The 26,251-nt window shown below is 44.8% G+C and overlaps 1 protein-coding gene and 1 non-coding gene across 3 annotated transcripts in view; one reads left to right on the top strand and one right to left on the bottom strand.

Moving 5' to 3' along the window:
* PRKCB (protein kinase C beta) overlaps window positions 1-26,251 on the top strand; it is a 494,385-nt gene that overhangs the window by 372,708 nt on the left and 95,426 nt on the right. For both annotated transcript variants that reach the window (XM_038762327.1, XM_038762326.1), the window contains exon 10: window positions 19,594-19,767. In XM_038762327.1, coding sequence (XP_038618255.1) covers window positions 19,594-19,767 — 174 coding nt within the window. The remainder of the gene's footprint in view (window positions 1-19,593; window positions 19,768-26,251) is intronic.
* On the bottom strand, window positions 6,957-7,063 carry LOC119943165. Its single transcript, XR_005455637.1, has one exon. It is a non-coding gene; the product is annotated as a U6 spliceosomal RNA (small nuclear RNA).

Here is a 26,251-nt window from a genome sequence, read left to right as displayed (position 1 = left end):
GCTATGGCAGGTGTAGGGTGGGGAGTTGGGGGAGAGAAGAGATGCATTTTTACCTCCTTAATCAGGATCTACTGTCCTACTAGCTGTATCTTTTTCAGAATAGTCTGATCCCATCATAGGTATCTCATCCTCAGTAAATCGATCAATCAGTGGTATTTTTTGAACACTTACCCTATGCAGAGCACCATACTAACATTTGGAGAGTACAGCATGGCAGATCTGGTAGACATGATCCCTGCCCTCAAAGAGCTTATGATTTAGTGTGGGAGACAGATGTTAAGATAAATTATAGATAAGGGAAAGGGCAGACTATTTGGGTATGTCCATATGTTCTGGGGGAAGTATCAAAGTGCTTAGGGGGCTACAGACCTAAATACAAGGACCTAAGGGAAAGAGAATAAGATGGGGGATGATCTCTCTTTGAAGCTCACAGTAAAGTCCCCAGGGGCTTCCCTACCTCTGCTCTTCTGTCCTCAGGAAACTCTATTTCTGGAAATATCCCCAGTCTAGTAGTAGTTGTAGTGGTATTTATTGAGCACCCACTAGGTGCACTTTACTATACTAATACTGAGAAGCAGCTTGGCCTAGTGGAGAGAGCACAGACCTGGGTTCTATTCCCAGCTCTGCGTCTTGTCTGCTGTGTGACTCTGGGTAACTCACTTAACATCTCTGTGGCATTAAAGCACTCATTTAGCTCCCTCTTCTTATCTACCTCAATGTTTCCTACTACAGCACAGACCACACACTTCACTCCTTTAATGCCAACCTACCACTGTCCCTCAATCTCATCTCTCTCACAGCCAACCACTTTCCCATGTTCTCCCTCTGATCTGGAACTCCCTCCCCATTTATATACAACAGACCTACACTCTCCCCACCTTCAAATTCTTATTAAAATCACATTCCCTCCGAAAGGCCTTCTCTAAGTCCCGTTCCCTCTCTCTCTCCCTTCTGTGTTACCATGTGCTACCTTTTAAGCAATTAATTTTCACCCCACCCTAAGTCTCACAGCACTTATTTTGTATATCTGTAATTTGTTTTAATATCTGTCACCCCTTCTAGACGTTAAGCTCTTTGTGGACGGGGACTGTGTCTACCAACTCTGTTGTATTGTACTGTTCTAAGTGTACCATCGCTGGAGTGCTTTGTGCAGAGCAATGTTCTAAGCATCTGGGAGAGTGTCTAGATTCAGTAGACATGATAGTGTCTGCCCTCATTGAACTTTCAATTTAGTAGGGGAGGCAGACACTAAAAGAAATTACAGGTAAGGGGATGTAACAGAGAATAAATATCAGGAGTAGCCTGGGCAGACCTGCTTTCTGCCCCATCGCTACATATGGTAGGACGTGAGATGCAAGAGAATCTTATCTCTTAGCCCTAGACCTCCAGTCCACCCCTAAAAGTGGCACCAGCTCTGGCCACAGTCAAAGCCAAACTGGACCCAAAGCAACATGAGAAGTAGTGTGGCCTAGTACAAAGAGCACAGGCCTAGGAATCAGAAGGACCTGGGTTCTAATCCTAGCTCTGCCACTTGTCTGCTGTGTGACCCTGGGCAATTCACTTCACTTCTCTATGCCTCAGTTACCTCATCTGTAAAATGGTGATTCAGTACCTGATCATCTCCTACTTAGATTACAAGCCCCATGTATAACTAGTCAGTGCCTAATACAGTACCTTCCATAGTAAGAGCTTAACACATACCATAATTATTGTTGTCTACCGTAAAGTGGTGCAGGGACTGGGATATTTTTCCTATTTTATAGATGGGGAAATGGGAGCTTGGCCGTGGCCCCCAACCCCCAAGCCCGTCACAATACTCAGGAAGGGACGACAGGAAGCAACAGGATCTAACCTGGGCCCGGGAATCCTGGGCCCGGGAATCCTGGCTCCTCCACTTTCATTCATTCATTCAATCATATTTATTGAGCACTTACTGTGTTCAGAGCACTGTACTAAGTGCTTGGGAAGTACAAGTTGGCAACATATAGAGACGGTCCCTACCCATCAACGGGCTCACATTCTAGAAGGGGAAGACAGACAACAAAACAAAACATGTGGACAGGTGTCAAGTCATCAGAATAAATAGAAGTAAAGCTAGATGCACATCATTAACAAAATAAATAGAATAGTAAATATGTACAAGTAAAATAGAGTAATCTGTACAAACATATACAGGTGCTGTGGGGAGGGGAAGGAGGTAGGACGGGGGTGAGGAGGGGGAGAGGAAGGAGGGGGCTCAGTCTGGGAATGCCTCCTGGAGGAGGTGAGCTCTCAGTAGGGCTTTGAAGGGAGGAAGAGAGCTAGCTTGGCAGATGTGCGGTGGGAGGGCATTCCAGGCCAGAGGAAGGACGTGGGCCGGGGGTCGACTGCGGGACAGGTGAGAACGAGGCACAGTGAGGAGGTTAGCGGCAGAGGAGTGGAGGGTGCAGGCCGGGCTGTAGAAGGAGAGAAGAGAGGTGAGGTAGGAGGGGGTGAGGTGATGGACAGCCTTGAAGCCGAGAGTGAGGAGTTTTTGCCTGATTCGTAAGTTGACTGGTAGCCACTGGAGATTTTTGAGGAGGGGAATAACAAGCCCAGAGCGTTTCTGCACAGAGATGCTCCAGGCAGCAGCGTGAAGTATAGACTGAAGTGGGGAGAGACAGGAGGATGGGAGATCAGAGAGGAGGCTGATGCAGTAATCCAGTCAGGTTAGGATGAGAGATTGAACCAGCAGGGTAGCGGTTTGGATGGAGAGGAAAGGGTGGATCTTGGCGATGTTGCGGAGGTGAGACTGGCAGGTTTTGGTGATGGATTGGATGTGAGGGGTGAACGAGAGAGCAGAGTCAAGGTTGTGGGCTTGTGAGACGAGAAGGATGGTAGTGCCGTCTACAGTGATGGGAAAGTCAGGAAGAGAGCAGGGTTTGGGAGGGAAGATAAGGAGTTCAGTCTTGGACATATTGAGTTTTAGATGGTGGGCAGACAACCAGATGGAGATGTCCTGAAGGCAGGAGGAGACACGAGCCTGAAGGGAGGGAGAGAGAGCAGGGGCAGAGATGTAGATTTGGGTGTCATCAGCGTAGAGACGATAGTTGAAGCTGTGGGAGCGAATGAGTTCACCAAGGGAGTAAATGTAGATAGAGAACAGAAGGGGACCAAGAACTGACCCTTGAGGAACCCCTACAGTAAGGGGATGGGAGGGGGAGGAGGAGCCCGCAAAAGATATTGAGAATGAACGGCCGGAGAGATAAGAGGAGAACCATTAGAGGACGGAGTCTGTGAAGCCAAGGTTGGATAGCGCGTTGAGGAGAAAGGGGTGGTCCACAGTGTTGAAGGCAGCTGAGAGGTCGAGGAGGACTAGGATAGAGTAGGAGCCGTTGGATTTGTCAAGCAGGAGGTCATTGGTGACCTTTGAGAGGGCATTTTCCGTGGAATGTAGGGGACAGAAGCCCGATTGGAAGGGGTTGAGGAGAGAGTTGGTGTTGAGGAATTCGAGGCAGCAGGTGTAGATGACTCGTTCAAGGAGTTTGGAAAGGAATGACCTGCTGTGTGACCTTGGGCAAGTCACTTCACTTCTCTCTGCCTCTGTTATCTCATCTGTAAAATGGAGATTAAATCTGTGAGCTCCACGTGGGACAGGGACAGGGTCTAACCTGACAAGCTTGTCTTTACCTCTGCACTTAGTACAGTGCCTGGCACATAGTAAACATAGGTATGTCTGTAATTTATTTATTTATACTAATGTCTGTCTCCCCCTGTAGACTGTAAATTTGTTGTGGTCAGGGAGTGTGTTTATTGTTATATTTTGCGCAAGGTCACCCAGTAGACAAATGGCAGAGCTGGGATTAGAACCTAGGTCCTCTTTACTCCCAGGTCGGTGCTCTTTCCACTAGGTCACACTGCTTCCTGTGAAATTGATCGGATCTGATGAAACCTCTTAGCATTAGTCAGCTCTCTGGAAATGTACACATTACCTGTTTAATTATTGTTATTGCTTATTGGTTCCTAGAGCCCAAATTCCCAGCCTTCTTGTACTGTTGCAGTCTACTCTTCCAAGTGCTTACTGTAGTGCTCTTCACACAGTAAGCGCTCAAAAAATACAATTGGCTGACTGACTCAGCACTTAACCAAATAACATGTGAATAAAAAAGGGGAATTGAGTCCATCTGTTCCTAGGTAAAACCATCCATTTCCTGCTTTTCCTCTTTCAAAGGCTGCCTTTCACCATCCAAGCAGAGAGCTACCTGCCCGAAGCAGGGGGATTAATTAGCGGCCCTCACCCTCCAGTGGGGTGATTCTGCAGCCCACGAAGTTTCTCATTATGGACAGACTTCTCTGAAGGGGACAGAGCCAGCGGCGGGTTGGAAGCCCGCTGGCGGTTTAAACAGTGCTGGCATTAAGCAATCATTTCTACAACAAGGGCAGAGTGTCCCCATTCAGCTCATGCGGTTGATTTCCACTTCTAAGATTCCCTAGTCTGGGCAGGGTGAAGTCCATTGTGCAGGACTGAGAGCAAGCCATAGGGAGGCTGATTTAGTCTTATCTTGTCAGTTTGTTTAATGGTTGTTCAGCTCTGTCCTGTTCAATGGACAGTGATAACTGAGTGTTTACTGGGGAACTGGATTGTATTGTATTATAAGAATTATAGTACAGAATTATACTATACTATAGTATAATTCTGTAATATAGAATTATAAGAAGTATAGCAGCGTGGCTCAGTGGAAAGAGCACGGGCTTTGGAGTCGGAGGTCATCGGTTCAAATCCTGACTCCGCCAATAGTCAGCTGTGTGACTTTGGACAAGTCACTTAACTTCTCTGTGCCTCAGTTACCTCATCTGTAAAATGGGGATTAAGACTGTGAGCCGGCCTGTGGGACAACCTGATCATCTTGTAACCGCTCCAGCACTTAGAACAGTTCTTTGCACATAATAAGCGTTTAATAAATGCCATTATTATTATTATTATTATTTGTTAAGTGCTTACCAAATGCCAAGCACTGTTCTAAGTGCTGGAGTAGATAGCAGGTAATCAGATTGGATACAGTCCCTGTCCCACTTAGGGCTCCTCGTCACATGCTCCCAGCCTGGGACTCTCAGGGTCCCTTGAGGGGAAAATGGTGCTAAAACAAAAGTGCAGTGTATTCTCGGCTCTATGAACCCACCCCTTTTGGAAGACAAGCAGCGTGGCTTAGTTCATTCGTTCATTCAATCGTATTTATTGAGCGCTTACTGTGTGCAGAGCACTGTACTAAGCACTTGGGAAGTACAAGTTAGCAACATATAGAGACGGTCCCTACCCAACAACGGGGTCACAGTCTAGAAGGGGGAGACAGACAACAAAACAAAACATGGAGACAGGTGTCAAAATCATCAGAACAAATAGAATTAAAGCTATAGGTACGCCATTAACAAAATAAATAGAATAGTAAATATGGACAAGTAAAATCAATAGAGTAATAAATCTGTACAAATGTATATGCAAGTGCTGTGTGGAGGGGAAGGAGGTAGGGCGAGGGGGATGGGGAGGAGGAGAGGAAAAAGGGGGGCTCAGTCTGGGAAGGCCTCTTAGTGGAAAGAGCCTGGGCTTGGGAGTCAGAGGTTGTGGGTTCCAATCCTCACTCTGCCATTTGTCAGCTGTGTGACTTTGGGCAAGTCATTTAACTTCTCTGGGACTCAGTTACCTCATCTGTAAAATGGAGATTAAGACTGTGAGCCCCACCTGGGACAACCTGATGATCTTGTATGTACCCCAGTGCTTAGAACAGTGCTTGGCACATTGTAAGCACTTAACAAATACCATAATAATAATTATTATTATTATTGTTATTAAGTGTGGGTGGTCATGCACCCAGCCCACTGGACATTGGGAGGAACTGTAGCTCCCTTTGGAGCCTCTGGATGAACTTTGAAGCTCAGCACAGGGAGGTCTGTGATGGCCGCCCATGGTTTCCAACTCATTCAAGTCCGCGAACCTTTCTGAACCCTAAATTTCCTAACTCTGTTCCTCGACATTGCCTCTTCCTGACAGTTAACTAATCACCCGTCTCTGTGGAATTTAAAGAAAATTGTTCACTCTCCGTCAAAATGCGGGAGCAGACCAGGGGCTGTTGGAGGCTTTCCTAAATATTCCAATGTGATGCTAGAATTACCAAGCAAAAGGAAAGTAAAAACTTGTCTAATGCCGTCAAGTCATCTCCGACCCAGAGCGACGCCATGGACACATCTCTCCTAGAACACCCTGCCTCCATCAGCAGTCGCTCTGGTAGTATATCCATAGTTTTCTTGGTAAAAATCCGGAAGTGGTTTACCATTGCCTCCTTCCACGCAGTAAACTTCAGTCTCTACCCTCGACTCTCTCCCCTTCTGCTGCTGCCCAGCACAGGTGAGTTTTGACTTGTAGCAGATTGCCCTCCACTCGCTAGCCACTGCCCAACCTAGGAATGGAATGGAATGGACAGGCCTCCGCTTGACTCTTCCTCCCATAGTTGAGACTGGTAGAGTACTGGAAACTCTCCAGGTGCGACCCTGTGAGGGGGAAGTAAAAGCTAGGGAACCAAAAAACTAGTCCAATGTGCAATAAGAATGGGTAAAGCTAGAGCAAGGGCAGCCATGGAGGTTTAACATGTACAGGAATTCAGGGCTGTTTGCTACTCAATCAATCAATCATATTTATTGAGCTCTTTCTTATTTATTGAGCTTTTTACTGTGTGCAGAATACTATACTAAGCACTGGGAGAGTACAGTATAACTGAGCTGCTAGGCATGTTCCCTTCTCACAAGGAGCTTTCAGTTTTGAGGGGGTGACAACAATTCAAATGAATTAGGGATATGTACGTAAATGATGTGGGGCTGAGAATAGAGTGAGTAAGAAGTACAAATCCTAGGGCAAGGGTGATGCAGAAGGAGTGGGAGTAAGGGAAATGAGGGGTCAATCCGGGAAGGCCTCCTAGAGGAGATGGAATTTAAATAAGGCTTTGAAGAAAAATGTGAAGAAAAATGGCAGATTTGTGTGTTATCCTTGCACGTGGGCCATGCTAATCTTTCTGAATTATTCTAACTTCAGTGTATGTGCTGCCAAAGCCAGAACAGCAAGATGCAATTGTAGGATATTAATAATGTTGGTATTTGTTAAGCGCTTGCTATGTGCCAAGCACTAAGTGCTGGGGTAGGTACAAGGTAATCGGGTTGTCCCACGTGGGGCTCACAGACAATTCCCATTTTACAGATGAGGTAACTGAGGCACAGAAAAGTCAAGTGACTTGCCCAAAGTCACACAGCTGATAAGTGGCAGAGCTGGGATTAGAACCCACGACCTCTGACTCCCAAGCCCAGGCTCTTTCCACTAAGCAGTTGAGGGTACAGAGATGGGCAGAGATCCATGGCTAAACACCTTGTGTCCTGCTCAGTTATCTTCAGCATTAATAATAATAACAATAATAATAATAGTACTTAAGACTTACTATGTGCCACGCACTATTGTAGGCACTGAGGTAGATAAAAGTGAATCACGTTGGACACAGTCCCCATCCCACATGGGGCTCACACTCTTAATTTCCGTTTTACAAATGAGGTAACTGAGACCCAGAGAAGTGAAGTGACTTGTCCAAGGTCATACAGCAGACATATGACAGAGCCAGGTCCTTCTGATTCCCGGGTCCATGTTCTGTCCACTGATAATAATGATGGCATTTATTAAGCGCTTACTATGTGCAAAGCACTATTATAAGCACTGGGGAGGTTACAAGGAGATCAGGTTGTCCCACGGGGAGCTCACAGTCTTAATCCCCATTTTACAGATGAGGGAACTGAGGCACAGAGAAGTTAAGTGACTTGCCCAAAGTCACACAGCTGACAAATGGCAGAAGCCATGCTGCTTCTCAGAAAGGGGCAAGGGTGGCCCGATGGGTTAGCGTGTTGTAGGCAACCCTCTGTCAGGGTCTCCTCACAGATAAAACCATGATGGTGATGTCCTCTCATCATGGATTATTTTGTAGAGGTCTGGCCAAAGTGCGTGGGTTTAAGGTTCAAATATCCAGCTTCACTGTATGTTGTAAATATTTGAGGAAGAGGATTAAGAGCTAGAAGAGGAGAGTGGTGGCTGTTCCACTTATGATCTGAGAGTACATTTGACTAGAAACCTCCAGTAGAGTTTGCCAAATACTCTATGTATCTAGGTATGTACAACTTCTCAGCGGGTTAAGCTTTGAGTCCTCTCTGTGGCTGCTTCCTTCTGTTGTTGATGATGATGATAATGATGATGATGGTAATGGTATTTGTTAAGCACTTACTATGTGCAAAGCACTGTTCTAAGCACTGGGGAGGTTACAAGGTGATCAGGTTGTCCCATGGGGGGCTCACAGTCTTAATCCCCATTTTACAGATGAGGTAACTGAGGCACAGAGAAGTAAAGTGACTTGCCCAAAGTCACACAGCTGACAACTGGCGGAGCCGGGATTTGAACCCATGACCTCTGACTCCAAAGCCCGGGCTCTTTCCACTGAGCCATGCTGCTTCTCTGTTGTTCTTTGCTCAGCACAGAAGTAACAATAAAAATAACAACAAAAATAATAACTGTGGTATTTTTTAAGCCTTACTACGTGTCAAGCATTGTACTAAGCTCTAGGGTAGAGACAAGATACTCAGGTCCCACATGAGGCTCACAGTGCAAGTAGGAAGGAGAACAAGGATTGAGTCCCTATTTTGTAGATGAGGGGACTGAGGCACAGAGAAGTGAAGTGACTTGTTGAAAGTTCAATAGCGGATAAGTGGCAAAGTCAGGATTAGAACTCTGGTCCTTCTGACCCTCAGGCCTGGGTTCTATCCACTAGCCTACTCTGCTATTCAGTAGTTGCTGGTGAATTTAGATTCTGTTGGGGTAGCATTAGCTGAGCTGGAGGAGCAATCTCACTGCTCTTGGGCTTGCCGTTTGAGGGCCTAATGGAAGAGGTACCAGTTTATCATTGTGAGTTTAGAGGGGCTGAGGACAGTCTTCAAAGAGCTCCGCAACCAGAAAGCTTCCATTTTGGATCTTTTCAGTCCTGATGAAAAGCAATTGTCAAGAGACAGAGGAGGAGCAACTCCTTCACTCCCAGGGAAAAGGCTGCTACACGGACAGGTAGCCTAGGTGTGCCCGGTTGGAACACGTGAACAGGGAACATGTCTCCTAGCTCTTTTGTATTGTATTCTCCCAAGCGCTTAGTACTCAATAAGTGCTCAAAAAGTACCACTGATTGATTGATTGGTCAATTCACCATCTCTAGAATTTTCTGCTCCACTTGCAAAGGGCAAGTCTCTTATCTTTCAGTCCTCGGGCCCAGAGAAAAGAGAAAAATTATCTAATAATAATAGTAATTGTGGTATTAAAGTGCTTACTATGTGTCAAGCACTGTAGAAAGTGCTGAGGTAGATAGGAGATAATCAGGTCCCACATGGGGCTTACAGTCTAAGAAGGAAGGAGAACTGGTATTTGACAGGGTGCCCCCACTTCAAAACCTTGTTGAAGGCATATCTCCTCCAAGAAGCCTTCCCGGACTAAGCCTTCCTCTCCTCTTCTCCCACTACCTTTTGTGTTGCTCTTTACTCGCCCCTTCATTCACCCTCCCTCTCATCTCCACAGCAAATATGGATATGTCTGTAATTTATTCATTTATATTAATGTCTGTCTCCCCCTCTAGATGTGAGCTCGTTGTGGACAGGAATGTGTCTGTTGTTATAGTGTACTCTCCCAAGCGCTTTGTACAGTGCTTTGCCCACAGTAAGCTCTCAATAAATATGAATGAATAAATGAATCCCCATTTTGCAGATGGGGAAACTGAAGCACAGAGAAGCTAAATGCCTTGCCCAAGGTCACACAGCAGAGCTGAAATGCAGCCCACCGACCTAGCTCAGGCCTGGGCATTTTTGGTGCAGTGGATAGAACAAAGGCCTGAGAGTGAGAAAATCATGGTTTCTAATCCCGACTCTGCCACTTGTGTGCTTGTGACCTTGGGCCGGTCCCTTAACTTCTCTGTGCCTCCATTACCTCATCTGCAAAATGGGGAGTAAGACTGTGAGCCCCCTGTGGGACAGGGACTGTGTCCAACCTGATTACCTTGTATCTACCCCAGTGCTTAGAACAGTGCTGGGCACAAAGTAAGCACTTAACAAATACCATAATTATATGGCCATTCCGCAGCAACATCTTTAGTGCTGTGCTGTCCTGCTGTGTGACTGTTTACTCAGCAGGAAGCGTAGGATGGCAGCTCCGCTCCTCAGCACCCTTTTCAGGCTCAGCCCTTAATGTTTCCCCTTTCCTCCCCCACAAGGAAGCAGCTTGGCCTAGTGTATAGAGCTTGGGCCTTGGAGTCAGAAGGACCTGGGTTCTAATCCTAGCTGTGCCACTTGTCTGCTGTGTGACCTTGGGCAAATCACTTCATTTGTCTGGGCCTCGGTTACCTCATCTGTAAAATGGGGATTAAGATGGCGAGCCCCACGTGGGACAAGGACTGTGTCCAACCAGATCATCTTATCTACCCCAGTGCTTAGAACGAGGCTTGACACATAGTAAGCGCTTAACAAATACCATCATCATCATCACCCCCCATGAAAATGCCTTCTGACTCCTGGCTGGGTCTGTCAGCTGCCGACTGAGCTCCTTGGATGCTGAAGACATGTTCCTTGTATGTGTTGCTGTGAGTGAGGAAGTACCACACCGGAAATTGGAATTTAGGGCACATTTTGCCCTTTTGAGATGCCACCAAGGTGCCGCAGTATAAAACATTTACAGCCCAAGTAAGCCCTGGAGCCATTTTTCCCATTTAATTTGGTTTATCAGGAAATTGCCGCTCCCAGCTCTGTTCTCGAAGACAGAGGAGGCTTCTGCGGTGACAGATGCGGCCTTTGATTTGATGAGAATGGTTCACTGACATCGCTTCAACGTGATCCATCGGTCTATTTGGAACTTTTACCCCAGAGGGGAGTATCGGTTGAATAAACATACTCCAAGCCTCCACATAATTATTTACAGTTGCTGAAGTCTCATCTCCAGTGACGGCTTTTATCTAGAGATTTAATAAAAAAAAAGAAAATCTACTTCAGGGAGAATTTCAGAACATGTTCAGCCTTATTGTTACCAAAAGGAAACAGCTTCTCTCTCTTTGAAGCTTCAAGGCATAGGATGAGAGAGAGACATCTGAGTCTCTTCTGTTCTTTGTAGGTCACTGTGACTCCTGGGTTGTGAATCTGAAGTTGGTGACTGTTACTCACAAGCGAACAAATGAATTTTCAGTGTTCAATAGGGTCACCAAAATCAGAGGCCTCTTTAGTGTGAATGGAGCTGGTTAATGGATTTCTGATCCTCCGTACCTCAACCTAGCGATATTTCATCCTGGGATTTCTTAAGCGCTTACTATGTGCCAAGCACCGTACTAAGCACTGGGGTAGATCCAAAAGAATCGGATAGGGCACAGTCCCTGTATCACATGGGGCTCACATAGGTAAGGACTCAGAATATAGTTTATTACTCATATCAATCTGTCAGTCAGTGGTATCTATTGAGAATTTACCAGATGGAGAGCTTGGGAACAATAAAAGTGATTATTAAGTGTTTACTGTATGCATTTGAGAGGGCCTGATGGAAGAGGTGCCAACTTACTGGTTACCCATTTACTGGGATAGACTACCTTGGTAGAAATTAGGCATGATCCCTGCCCTTCAGCAGGCTTCCCTGACTAAGCTCTCATTTCTTTCTCTCCCACTCTCTTCTACATCGCCCTGATTTGCTCCATTTATTCACCCTCCCACCCAACCCCATAGCAGTTATGTGCTATGTACCTATCTGCACTATGTACATATGTATAATTGATTGATTTATTTGTTTATATTAATGTCTGTACCCCCTCTAGACTGTATGGTAGTTGTGGACAGGGAATGTGTCCGTTCACTGTTATATTGTACTCTCCCAAGCAGTTAGTACAGTGCTTTGCACACAGTAAGCAGTCGATACTTGCGATTGATTGAATGAATCAATCGATCATGTACATATCCGTAATCTATATGTATATGTTAGTTTCTGTCTCCCCCTCTAGACTGTAAGCTGACTGTGGGCAGGGAATGTGTCTGTTATATTGTTTAACTGCGGCCTCCCAAGCACGTAGTACAGTGCTCTGCACACAGTAAGTGCTCAGTACCAACAATTGATTATATAAAGCACTTGGGAGAGTATAATACAATAGAATTGGTATACGTGATCCCTACCCTCAAGGGGCTTACAGTCTAGTGAGAAGCTTATCTTTTCTTCATAATCCTTGAAGATTCACTCCAAGGATGTTGAATCCTGGCTTCAACTTCTAGCCCTTTTCCATCTGTATACTCACTGCTTACCCAGCAGTAAGGAGGAAGAGTTGTAGTAGGAACAGCAGTTATTGAGTACTCATTTAAAGCAGTGAACTGTACTTGCTGCTTGGGGAGTACAGAATAATGAAGTGGCATATTCCCTGCCCACAAGGAAGTTATACTCTTAACAGGACAGACCAGCGTAAAAATATTCACAACTAGATAGGTTGAAAATAAAGTGGACATACATAAATATATATATATATATACACACACACACATCTACTTCAGGGAGAATTTCAGAACATGTTCAGCCTTATTGTTACCAAAAGGAAACAGCTTCTCTCTCTTTCAAGCTTCAAGGCATAGGATGAGAGAGAGACATCTGAGTTTCTTCTGCTCTTTGTAGGGCACTGTGTATATATGTGTGTATATATATATATGTGCTTACTATGTGCTAAACACTGTACTAAAGGCTGGGCTAGATACAATATAAGCAGATTGGATACAGTCCCTGTCCCACAGAGGCTCAGAATCTGAGGGAGAGAGAGAGAAGGTATTTTATTTCCATTTTACAGATAAGAAAACTGATTATATAATTATAATTATATATGTGTGTGCTAAGGAGAGTGTAAGTAGCATGGCATAGTGGATAGACCACAGGTCTGGGAGTCAGAAGGTCATGGGTTCTAATCCCGGCTCTGCCACATCTGCTTTGTGACTTTGGGTAAGTCACTTCACTTCTCTGTGCCTCAGTTATCTCATCTGTAAAATGGGAGTTGAGACTGTGAGCCCTACATGGGACAGGGGCTGTGACCAGTTCAACTTGCTTGTATCCATCCCAGTACTTAGTGCCTGGAACATAAGAAGCACTTAATACCATTATTATTATTATTATTATTATTATTATTATTACATTTGGTTGAGGGCATGATGTGGCTCAGGGGGCTGAGAAATCAGTTAGGGAAAACTTGTTGGATGGGGTAGGCTTTTAGGAGAGATTTGGATGTGGGGAGAGCTCTGGTTTAATGTGGGGAGGAAGGGAATCCCAAGCCAGGGGAAATGTTTATGTCATGTGTTGGAAGAAGCATTGTTGAAAGCAAGGTACAGCTAGAAGGTGTCTTGAGAGAAATGAAGAGAGCAAGATGAGAAATAGAGGGTGAATAATAATAATGATGGTATTTGTTAAGCGCTTACTATGTGCCAAGCACTGTTCTAAGCACTAGGGTAGATACAGGTCAATCAGGTTGTGCACAGCCCCTGTCCCACATAGGGCTCACACCCTTATTCCCCATTCAACAGATGGGGTAACAGGCACAGAAAATTTGTGACTTGCCCAAGATCATACAGCAGACATGTGACAAAGCTGAGATTAGAAACCAGGTCCTTCCGACTTCCAGGCTGTGCTCTATCCACTGAGCCACGCTGCTTTTTCAGTTAGGTAAGGTGGGGCCAAATGGAGGAGAGCCTTGAAACTGATTGTGAGTTTTTTGGAGGGGTTTTGTTTGTTCATTTTTTGGTGCAAAGAGGCAAAGGGAGTCAGGGTAAGGTTTTGAGGAGAGGAGAGATGTGGCTGAGCAATGCTTCAGGAGTTGCAGGCGTGTGTTATATAGATTGGAATGGGGGAAGGCTAATACGGTCATCTAGCCATGGCAAGACCAGAGTTTGTACCAGGGAGATAGTCGTTTGGGAGGAGAAGAAGGGGAACCCAACCCATCATCATCTCGTCATCTGAGCATCAACCAAAAGTCCTGTTTTGGTTGGGGTGGTGGCAGCTGCAATAAGAAGCCAGGCTGCAAACAGCAGTATAGAGCCTCACCACCAGCAGATGCAGAAAAGGATTCAAGGTGTAGTCTGCCCTGTCACCTTGCTCGTGGCAGTTGCTCATGCTTCCTCTGCTGCATTTTTGGCTACCGTGGGCCGCAGAAGTAGCAGACACAGCCACCCGGGAATGGCCCCCAATTGTGACCTTCCCCATAGATACTGCTGCTGTCTGTGCCATTGTTGGTGGTGGTATTCCTTAGGTGCTTATTGTGTATCAAGCACTTTTCTAAGCACTGGGTTAGTTAAGTAGGTCACACACAGTCATCGTTGTGCGAGGGGCTCAGCGGGGAAGTAGGAGGGAGAAGTTGTATCCCCGTTTTACAATCCTAGAAACTGAACCCCAGAGACATGAAGTGATTTGCCAAGGTCACACAGCAAGCAACTGGCAGAGCTGAGATTAGAACCCAGGTTCTTTTGATTCCCAGGCCTGGGCTCTGTCTACTAAGCCGTTCTCTTGGTTGACACATTCATACTTTATAAAGGCAAGGTACGCCTCTTGGAATCTGTTTCACTCCATCACAGATGTTGGTAAGTTTTCCGATGGTATTGGGTTGATGGCCCCCGGCCTGCCTCCTACTTGACTGGTAGATCCCCAGCTTCCTCATCACACTGCCTTGCTTGGTACCCATTCTCAGCCAAGCTCAGAAGCAGCGTGGCTTAGTGGAAGGAGCCCGGGCTTGGGAGTCAGAGGTCATGGGTTTGAATTCCAGCGCCACCACTTGCCTGCTGTGTGACTTTGGGCAAGTCACTTTACTTCTCTGTGCCTCAGTTATCTTATCTGTAAAATGGTGATTAAGACTGTGAGCCCCATGTGGGACAATTTGATAATCTTGTATCAACCCCAGTGCTTAGAACAGTGCTTGGCACATAGTAAGCGCTTAACAAATACCATCATTATTATTATTCACTCTCTATTTCTCATCTCGCTCTCTTCGCTTCTCTCAAGACAACCTTCTAGCTGTACCTTGCTTTCAACAATGCTTCTTCCAACACCTGACATAAGTATTTCCCCTGGGTTGAGATTCCCTTTCTCCCCACATTAAACCAGGGTTCTAATTCTGGTTCTGCCACTTGTCAGCTGTGTGACCTTGGGCATGTCACTTCACTTCCCTGTGCCTCAGTTGCCTCACCTATAAAATGGGCTAAGGCTGTGAGCCCCATGTGGGACATGGACTATATCCAACCTGATTATTTTGTATATTCCCCAGCACTTAGTACAGTAAAGTGCCTGGCACATAGTAAGTGCTTAACAAATACCACAGGGAAAAAAAAGTTAGTCACCATTTTCAGCCAGGTGCAAGATATACGGGGCTTAATTATGTTTCAAACTCCAGGATTCTGAGCCCATACATATCCCAGCACCTCACAGAGAGCTCTGAAATAAGCCTATTGCACAAATGAAAACATATTTCTTCCCTCACAAATTTGTTACTGAGACTGGGAGTCAACTCTGAACCTGCTCACCGAGCCTTGTTAGGACTTCTCTGGCACCTGCCACCTCCCTTTTCTCCTCTTCTCTTTCAACTCAGGTGGAAGAGACTGAGGTTTGGACTTCCCTTCTGTTCATTCTGTTTCCTTTGATCCAAGAGAGCATAACCTTACAAGCCTCTCTTCCCTGTCTTCCCCCTTATTTTCCCATCACTGAAGGCAGCACCACCCCACTTCCTGGCTCACAAGCCTATAACCTTGGTGTTATCCTTGACTCATCTCTCTCATTCAACCCACGTATCACTAAAACCTTTCCGTTCAATCTTCCCAACACCTCTAAAATCTGCCTTTTCCTCTCCATTCAAACTGCTCCCACAATAATAATAATGATGGTATTTGTTAAGCACTTACTATGTGCAAAGCACTGTTCTAAGTGCTGGGAGGATACAAGGTGATCAGGTTGTCCCAGGTGGGGCTCACAGTCTTCATCCCCATTTTACAGATGAGGTAACTGAGGCACAGAGAAATTAAGTGGCTTGCCCAAGGTCACACAGCTGACAAGTGGCGGAGTCAGGATTCAAACCCATGATCTCTGACTCCCAAGCCCATGCTCTTTCCCCTGAGCCACGCTGCTTCTCTAATCCAAGCATTTATCCTCTCCTGCCTTGATTACTGTATCAGACTCCTTGTTGACCGGCCTGCCTCATGTCTTTCCCGACTCCAGTCCAAACAATCATTCATTCAATCATATTTATTGAGCGCTTACTGTGTGCAGAGCACTGTACTAAGCTCTTGGGAAAGTACAATACAGCAATAGAGACAATCCCTGCCCACAGTGAGCTCGCAGTCTAGCAAAACTGCTGCCTGGATCAGTTTTCTACAAAAATGTTCAGTCCATGATTCCCCACTCTTCAAGAACCTCCAATTGTTGCCCATCTACCTCCACATCAAAGAGTAACTTCCTACTTTCAGCTTTAAAGTACTCAATCACCTTCCCCACTCCTGTCTCACCTCGCTGCTTTCCCAATACAATTCAGCTTGCACACTGCACTCCTGTAATGCTAGCCTATCCACCGTATTTCAATCTCATCTATCTCAGGGCCAACCTCTTGCCGAAGTCCAGCCTCTGTTCTGGAAAGTCCTCCCTCTTCATATCTGACAGACAATTGACTCTTCCCACCTTCAAAGCTTTATTAATAACCTCCAAGAGGCCTTCCATTAATTCATTCATTCGGTTGTATTTATTGAGCACTTACTGTGTGCAGAGCACTGTGCAGTGTAACAGAGTTGGTAGACACTATTACCTGCCCACAAAACGTTTATAGTCCCGAGGGGAAAAAGGTGACAGGGACCAGATCCTCTAGTCTGTAAACTCCGCATGGGCAGGGATCATGCCTACCTCCTCTGTAGTACCGTCTTCTTCCCAGCGTTTAGTCCAGTGCTCTGCACATGGTCAGTAAATACCAATGATTGACTGATTGGGACCCTAGCCCAATTCTTCTCCCCAAATCATCTACTGTGGGGTGAAGGCACTTGGCACCCACACGGGCAGTTCGACTACAGTGCTGGGGCAAAAGGAGAACATTGACCTGGGGAGGCTAGGCTCAGAGAGGATCTAGATAGCCCATAAAACCGGACGGCAGTTTCGCAAAAGACTTGCACTTTAGAAACCCCAAGTTCCAAAAGGTCCGAGTGTCCAGCTGATCCTCCCATCTCTCCTTCTACAGCCCAGCCCGCACCCTCCACTCCTCTGCCACTAAACTCTGCACTGTGCCTCGTTCTCACCTGTCCTGCCATCGACCCCTGGCCTGGAATGCCCTCCCTCTGCACATCCACCAAGCTAGCTCTCTTCCTCCCTTCAAAGCCCTACTGAGAGCTCACCTCCTCCAGGAGGCCTTCCCAGACTGAGCCCCCTCCTTCCTCTCCCCCTCCTCCCCATCCCCATCCCCCCACCTTACCTCCTTCCCCTCCCCACAGCACCTGTATATATGTATATATGTTTGTACGCATGTATTACTCTATTTATTTTACTTGAACATATTCTATTTATTTTATTTTGTTAATATGTTTTGTTTTGTTGTCTGTCTCCCCCTTCTAGACTGTGAGCCTGCTGTTGGGTAGGGACCATCTCTATATGTTGCCAACGTGTACTTCCCAAGCGCTTAGTACAGTGCTCTGCACACAGTAAGCGCTCCATAAATACAATTGAATGAATGAGTAAATGAATGAATATTCCCTGCCCACAGTGAGCTTACATTCTAGAGAAGCATTGTGGCTCAATGGAAAGAGCATGGGCTTGGGAGTCACAGTTCATGGGTTCAAATTCCGGTTCCACCAATTCTCAGCTGTGTGACCTTTGGCAAGTCACTTCACTTCTCTGTGCCTCAGTTTCCTCATCTGTAAAATGGGGATTAAGACTGTGAGCCCCCCGTGGGACAACCTGATCACCTTGTATCCTCTCCAGCACTTAGAACAGTGGTTTGCACATAGTAAGTGCTTAACAAATGCCATTATTATTATTGGTAGAGGGGCTTACAGTCCAGAGAGTTAAGCCTTCATTTCCTCTTCTCTCACTTCCTTCTGCATCACCCTGATTTACTCCCTTTATTCATCCCCCACCACCACAGTCCCATAGCACTTCTAGATCTATCCATAATTTATTTATTTATATTAATATTAATATCTGGGAAATAATATATTTATATTTCTATTTATATCTGGGGATATGTCTACCAACTCTGATATATTATCATATTGTACTCTCCCAGGCATTTAGAACAGTGTTCTGCACACAGTAAGTGCTCAATAAATATGATTGATTGGGACTGGCCTCCTCCCAGTCAACTGATAGCAGCCCCCACGTAAGGCCCTCCTTAGGGATATCTACTTAGGGTGACTATTTTGTGGAGGGCTCAGATGGGAAATTTAATGGGGTCTCCAGGGTGAGGGGTCCCCGGGAGCCAGGGCAAAAAGGCAGGAAAGGAAGACAGAAAGCTGAGCCCGGTAGCCAACCCCCTTTTCTACTTCCTTGCTTCTATGCCTGGAAGACTTTTTAAGAGGTGAGATTGATTTTTATTAATGTCTGTCTCCCCGTATAGATGGTAAGCTCATTGTAGGCAGGGAACATGTCTACCAACTCTGTTATATTGTACTCTCCCAAGCACTTAGTAATAATAATAATTATGATGGCATTTATTAAGCGCTTACTATGTGCAAAGCACTGTTCTAAGCACTGACAGTGCTCTGCACATGTCAAGTGCTCAGTAAACACCATTGATGATGATGACCCCCAAATTCAGACTATTTGGTCACTTACTGTTCACTGCAACCTAGCAAGCTCCACTTTTTTTTTTTCAATAATAATAATTTACGATATTTGTTGAGTGCTTATTATGTGCCAGGCACTGAACTTAGTGCAGGGTAGATGTACGTTAAGCAGGTTGGACCCACTCCCTGTTCCACATGGGGCTCACAATCTTAATCCCCTTTTTACAGCTGAGGCAACTGAGGCCCAAAGAAGTTAAGTGACTTGCTAAGGGTCACACAGCAGACATGTGGCAAAACTGGGATTAGAACCCACACCCTTCTGACTACAGGCCCATACTCTAGCCACTAAGCTATGCTGCTAGCTAGCAGTATTCCCCAGTGCAGCTCCCTGCCAAAAGTGAGTCTCCATAAAGAGCCCTCATTTGCTTAGATTAATGAAAGAATATGTGTAGTACCAGACACCGTGTAGCCCCGGCTCATTGTAAGTAATACAAATTCAGATTGGCTGGTTGGTTTAAAATATTAGTAGGATAAATTATTTTGAGGAGGAAGAGCAAGACATGATGGAGCGTCATTGATTTTTCAGGACGTAATAAGCGGAAGCATGTGCTCCTTTGATTGGGGCCTGTTCCTCTCATTCCTTTCGTCCTGGCTGAAACCCAGAGAGACTGCCGTTTTTGCTCTTATTCCACAGAAATGGCATCTGTAACAGTAATATCTGTCACTGTGCGAATCCCCGTCGTCCCTCCGGTGTTCACAGTTTTGTCTGTCGCCTTCCTTCCCCAGGTGATGCTTTCGGAAAGGAAAGGCACAGACGAGCTGTATGCGGTGAAGATCCTGAAGAAGGATGTCGTTATCCAGGATGATGATGTGGAATGCACCATGGTGGAGAAACGGGTGCTGGCCCTGGCTGGGAAGCCCCCGTTCCTAACACAACTCCACTCCTGCTTCCAGACAATGGTAACACTGCAACCCCCTCGCACCCGCTCCCCCCATTTCTTTTGCCTTGTTGGGAATCAAGCCTGGGAACTGAGAGTAGAGCTGTGCTGGGGTTCTGGCACATGTGGGTAGAGCCCTGGGCTCTCTAAGTGGTACAGTAGTGCTGTGTGATCTTGAACAACTCACTTCACTTCTCTGGGCCTCAGTTACCTCATCTGGAAAATGAGGATTGGGACCTTGAGCCCCATGTAGGACAGAGCAGCATGGCCCAGTGGAAAGAGCACGGGCTTGGGAGCCAGAGGTCATGGGTTCTAATCCTGGCTCCGCCACTTGTCAGCTGTGTGACTTTGGGCAAGTCACTTAATTTCTCTGTGCCTCAGTTACCTCATCTGTAAAATGGGGATTAAGACTGTGAGCCCCACGTAGGACAACCTGATCACCTTGAATCCCCACCAGCCCTTCGGACAGTGCTTGGCACATAGTAAGCACTTAACAAATACCAAAAAAACCCGCCTCCAAAGTGGGTAGGCCATTCTGTTCTACTTTCTTCACTCTCATTCCCCATCCTCATGAATACTGGAGGAAATCAGGATAAAGTTCCTCTGTTTATAAGAGAGGGCATGTCCTCTTTCCATCTTGTCATGGACTTGAAACAAGGATGAGAAGTGTCTAGGTGTTTTCGTCTTTAAGCTCTGACCCCCGTCTTGGGCTTCACAGGTCCCCTCTGCACTCCAACAGCATGGTCCTCCGGACTTGAGACGTTTTCTTACTTAAAGATAGCCAGAGGAGGAAATGGCCCCCGTGGAGCAAGCTATCTTGAGACACAACTGTTATTCCATTCCAAGTAAACAGCATCAGACATTTCTGCATCTTGGAAAAGGAAAAAAAAATCTTTTTTGAAAACAGCCTGCAGTGAAAGAGTTTTAAGATGTGAACAGTAGAATTTCCAAGTGTTTGTCAATTGGTAATCAGCTGTTATAAGTAGATATTACAATAGTTTTCATGAATATTATAATTTGGATATATTGCTAGCAACTGGCATATCAACCAAGATTGCTGAATTTCAGATGTGGGGCGAATTTTCGTCGGTTTATTATAGAACAGTAATCAAAATGTGGCAAAGGAAATAATTTTGCACAGCTTCTGAAAGGAGGCAGAGTGGAATAATTCCTCGAAGATGTGCTGTAGCTTATCAGCAATCCTTCTTGTAATGTAATCAAAATGTTTAGTAAGGCAGAGAATATTATTCTGTGCCAATCCACTTTGTAATCAATTCACTTTATTTTTTAGAGTATTTGTAAGTGCTTACTATGTGCCAGGCACTGTACTAAGCACTGTGGTAGTTCCAAGCTGATCAGGTTGGACACAGTCCATGTCCCTCATGGGGCTTATAGTCTCATTCCCCATTTTACAGATGTTAACTGAGCAACAGAGAAGTGAAGTGACTTGCCCAAGATCACACAGCAGACAAGTGACTGCAAATGAAGAAACGCCACATATGGCCTGCAAGCCACCATACTTTGGCATATAATAATTATGGTGTTGGTTAAACACTTACTGAGTGCCAAGCAAAATACTAAACACTGGGTGGATACAAGATAATCAGGTTGGACACAATCCGGGTCGGACAGAGGAGCGTTTAATCCCATTTTACAAATGAGGGAATTGTATCACAGAGAAGTGAAATGACATGCCAAAGATCGCACAGCAGGGAAGTGGCAGAGCTGGGATTAGAACCCAGGTCCTCTGACTCATAAACCATACTATTTGCACTAGGCCATGCTGATTACCATATATGGTACAATGTTTACATTCGGTTAGCATATATTCTATCTGCCCCAGCTCTTAACGCAGAGCTTGGCCCATAATTAGTACCTATCAAATGCCACAATAATTAGTAGTATATATATATATATATATATATATATATATATATATATATATATATATATATATATATGTTATTAGGACACCTGGGTTCTGAACCCAGCTCTTTCTCTTGCCTGCTTTGACTTGAGCAAGTCACTTAACTTCTCTCAGATTCCTCATGTGTAAAATGGAGATAAGATACCTGTTCTCCATCCCCTTTATACTATGAGCTCAATCAAGCAATTAATTGTATTTATTGAATGCTTACTATGTGCAGAACACTGTGTTAAGCTGTTGGGAGAATACGGTATCCCAACAATATAATAGAGTTGAGACACACATTCGTTGCCCACAGGGAGCTTGCAGTCTAGAGAGGGAGACAGACATAAATATAAATAAATAAATTATGAATTTGTATATATATAAACTGTGGGGCTGAGGGAGGGATGAATAAAGGGAGTGAATCAAGGCAGTGCAGAAGGGAGTGGGAGAAGACAAAATGATGGCTTAGTCAAGGAAGTCCTCTGGGAGGAGATGTGCCTTCAATAGGTGGAAAGAATAATTGTCCTATATAAACAGAGAGGATGTTCCAAGCCAGAGGCAGGATGTGGGCAATAATCAGAGGCAAGATAGACAAGTTCAAGGTACAGGAAGTATTTAAATGAGAGCAGCGTGCAGGCAGTGATGTAGTAAGAGTGGGCAAGGTGATTGAGTGCTTTAAACTGATTGTAAAGAGTTTCTTTTTGATGTGGAGGTGGATGGGCCACCACTAGAGGTTCTTGAGGAGTGGGGAATCATGGACTGAACATTTTTATAGAAAAATGATCCAGGCAGCGGAGTAAAATGTGGACTGGAGTTGGGAGAGACAGGAGGCAGGGAGGTCAGCAAGGCGGCTGATAAAGTAATCAAGGTGGGCTAGGATAAATGTTTGGATTAAGGTGGATTAAGGATTAAGATCAGATTTTAGTGGTGTTGTGAAGGTTGAACTGACAGGATTTAGTGATAAATTGAACGTGTAGGTTGAATAAGAGAGAGGAAACAAGAATAATGTCAAAGTTAAAGGTATATCAGACAGGAAGGATGGTGGTGGTGTCTACAGTAATGGGAAAATCATGGGAGGACAGGGTTTGAGTGGGAAGATAAGAAGTTCTGCTTTGGACATGTTTGGACGTGCTAGGTTAGAGGTGTCGTTGGGACATCCAAATGGAGATGTCTTGAAGACAGGAGGAAATGCGAGACTGCAGAGAGAAAGAGAGAGATCAGGGCTGGAGGTGTAGATTTGGAAATCCTCCTTCTAGAGGTGGTACTTTAATGCTTACTTTATGCCAGGCACTGTTCTAAGCACTGGGGTGGATGCAAGCAAGTCCAATTAGACACAGTCCCTGTCCCTCATGGAGCTCACAGTCTTAATCCCCATTCTTTACACATGAGGAAACTAAGGCACAAAGAAGTGAAGTGACTTGCCCAAGGTCACACAGCAGACAAGTTGTAGAGGTGGTATTAGAACCTGGGTCTTTCTCCCAGGCCCGGGCTCTATTAGGTCACACTGCTTCATTGTAGCACCTGGTGCTTTTTTCACTGTTGCCTCCTTATTTCACAATCTTTGTGGAAATTCTGTTCAAACCGAGGCAATCCCTTCCTGATCGCAGTGCACCCTGTGAGTCTGTCGGCAAATATTTCTGTTAGGATGGAACAATTATCTGAGGCTTTGTTAGCTATATTCTTACATCGTTTCCTCTGTCTTCCTTTCTTTCAATTTGCCAGTCTCAGTTCACCACACAGCAGCCGTTCTGTTATCTAGATACACTCAGTATTTAGGGACCTAAATATATTTTATTCTTCCATAACATGCGTTTTTCACTCTACATTTTGGATGCAACGCTGTTAAGGGAATAGAGAACGTTTTTGCAACATGTATCTTTCTGGTTAGAACATGCTGTCAGGGTAAACCGTTGTCAATCAATTGTATTTATTGATCGCTTACTGTGTGTAGAGCACTATATTAAGCACTGGGGAGAGTACAATACAACAAACTGACACATTCCCTGCCCACAACAAGCTTAAAGTCTAGAGGTTGTGTGTTAAGGTTTGGCACCGATTAAGATGCATTTTTCATGCTACGAGTTTTGATTTATGTGGGTTTTGTCAGAGACATGATCCCCATGTCCTAGAAGAACTGTGTATCAGCTGAATGGATTGATTTCTTTCCTTCGATTAGGACAGGCCTACTCCCTCCTATTTCAAGCCCTTTTTTCACAGTGTGTCAGGTGAATGAAGAAGCAGGTAAGGGAAAAGCTAGTTAACTTACAGAGGGACCCTGGATTGGCTTCATAGTCTGTTTCTATAGCCTTTCCTTCTAGAAATTGGCCAAGGTTGGGCATAGATTCAGCTCTTCAAGTTAATAGCTAGTGGAGCAGTCATTTTGGCTTGGATAGAGAAAGTAAATATTTCCACTGGATTTACAGTCGACCATAAATAGTTCTGGCTTGTTTATGAGATGGGATTGTTGACGGTCAGAGATTAGGGCCTTACTGCTTTGAAATGAGGTGAACAATTTGTTAATTTACCAAACAGAATGTTGCAGACTCTAGAAGAAGTAAAGTTGTTTGCCTGCCTCTGAACGACCACTATATATAACTGCTGATGCAGCTCTGGATCTGTGAGTGATGCCTAACATTCTATCTAATAACTGCAGGAAATTCAATTTCCCTCTTCCCTGCCCTTCCCATTTCTCTCTCCAAAACACAAACTGGAAGTGAAATTCTCTGCTCTATCTGAAAACAGCATAGAAGCACAGTGAGGTAAAAAAAGGCCATCTTAATCTGGCAAGGATCTCTGCCCTTCTTGCCTCGCTCTGATTCTGTGATGCTTTTGAGTGAAGCTGAGAACTCCTGCTTCCTGAGGGTGGAGGAGAAAGAGTCTGTCGAGGCTTCTGCTTAGGCTAGAATCCTAGATCCCTCACCAGTTACGATTTGGGGATTTAAAAATCTTGCATCAGTTTTCAGCAAAATGGGTGAACTTTTTGAAATGATTGAAGAAGACTCTAAGGAAAGGAGTTCAGAGGCGTGCTAAATAGTCAGATGTATTTAGCTTACAACAACGTGCTGTATGGAGAAAGGGAGATGGCTATTGTTCAACCTAAATTGGACACGTGTCACTGAAGTTGAATAGCCACTACCCCAGACAGCAGAGCAAGCTTTTACTTCTGCAGCTTCTTGCAAAGACTAATAAACATATTGCAACTCCTTATTTAGTTAATGTTGTGAAGTAATTCTTTTCATTACTGACTGTAATAGAACATAAATAATACTGCTTTTAATCACCATAACAGAAAATGGATAATACTTTAATGATTTTTAGTGTTACTGAATATTGCACATAAAGGAATTCTATATTTATTTTTCCAGAGGTTTTGGAACAGACTCTAATTTTGTAACGTGAAGTCTACAGGAAAACAATTCCCCGTTATTCCCCATTTGTGATTCACCCACATTTTCAAAAACATATTATGGCTGCATCTTGGGCTACGACTGCACCAGAAACAGAGAAATGGGTTTTGTCTGAATGCTAAGCCAAGGTGGAAGACAAATTTGAAAACCCTTCTTGTGGACGAGTTGTGGATTTTTGAACGGAGTTTAATTTCTCCACACAGAGAGCACCCAAGTAATGTCCTTTCCTCTCCGTCTGTTAGACACCCAATTTTCTTCTGTGTTAGTGGCAGGTCCCCATCTGCCCATTAAAAAAAATTTAAAAGCAAGTGTTTTCTTAAGTGAGGTGAAGAAAAGTGATATTTTTAGTTTGGCTTTCTGTCAGATGTCTGTCTTTATCTGTTGAGATAGCATGAGCCCTGGCCCGAGTGTCAAATGCCACTGTGGCAAATCACTTAAGCAGTCTGTGCCTCCATTGCTGAAAATAAGGATGGTCATTCTGACCCCTACTTACATTCTGAGTAAATTGAAAAAATGAATTAGGTAGTAGACTGTAATCTCCTTGAGGGCAGGGAGCATTGTGGTATTGGGTGAGCACTTACTATGTGCCAGGCACTGAACTAAGCGCTGGGATCAATGCAAGCAAATCGGGTTGGACAAAGTCTCTTTCCCACATGGGGCTCACCATCTTAATCCCCATTTGACAGATGAAGTAACTGAGGCACGGAGAAGTAAAGTGACCTGCCCAAGGGCACAACAGCAGACAGGTGGCAGAGTCAGGATTAGAACCTAGGTCCTTCTGACTCCTAGGACCCTGTTCTATCCACTAGGCCATGCTGCTCTCTGGTATCAACCCTATTCTACTCTCCCAAGGGCTTAGTACTATATTCTGTCTATAGTCAACACTCAGTAAATACCTGATGGATAGTATTAGTAAAAGTAATAATAATAGTCGTAATAATAGCATTCATTGAGTTCCCACTTGGTGTGTATACTAGGCATTTGGAAAGTTCAGAATAATGAAGTGACGCATACCCTGTCCACAAGGATCTTACATTTGCAATGCTAATGCGGGAAGGCAAACAAAAAGATATTTACACCCAAAGATTTAAAAAACAAATAAAGCAGACATATATGCTCAGCCAAGTGCTAAATTCTACTCTGTTATGTAGTACTCACCCAAGCACTTAGTACATATGAAGGGATGA

The sequence above is a fragment of the Tachyglossus aculeatus genome, chromosome 21 (assembly GCF_015852505.1).
Source record: "Tachyglossus aculeatus isolate mTacAcu1 chromosome 21, mTacAcu1.pri, whole genome shotgun sequence".
Taxonomy (NCBI): domain Eukaryota; kingdom Metazoa; phylum Chordata; class Mammalia; order Monotremata; family Tachyglossidae; genus Tachyglossus; species Tachyglossus aculeatus.
This window is presented reverse-complemented; position numbering and strand designations above follow the sequence as displayed.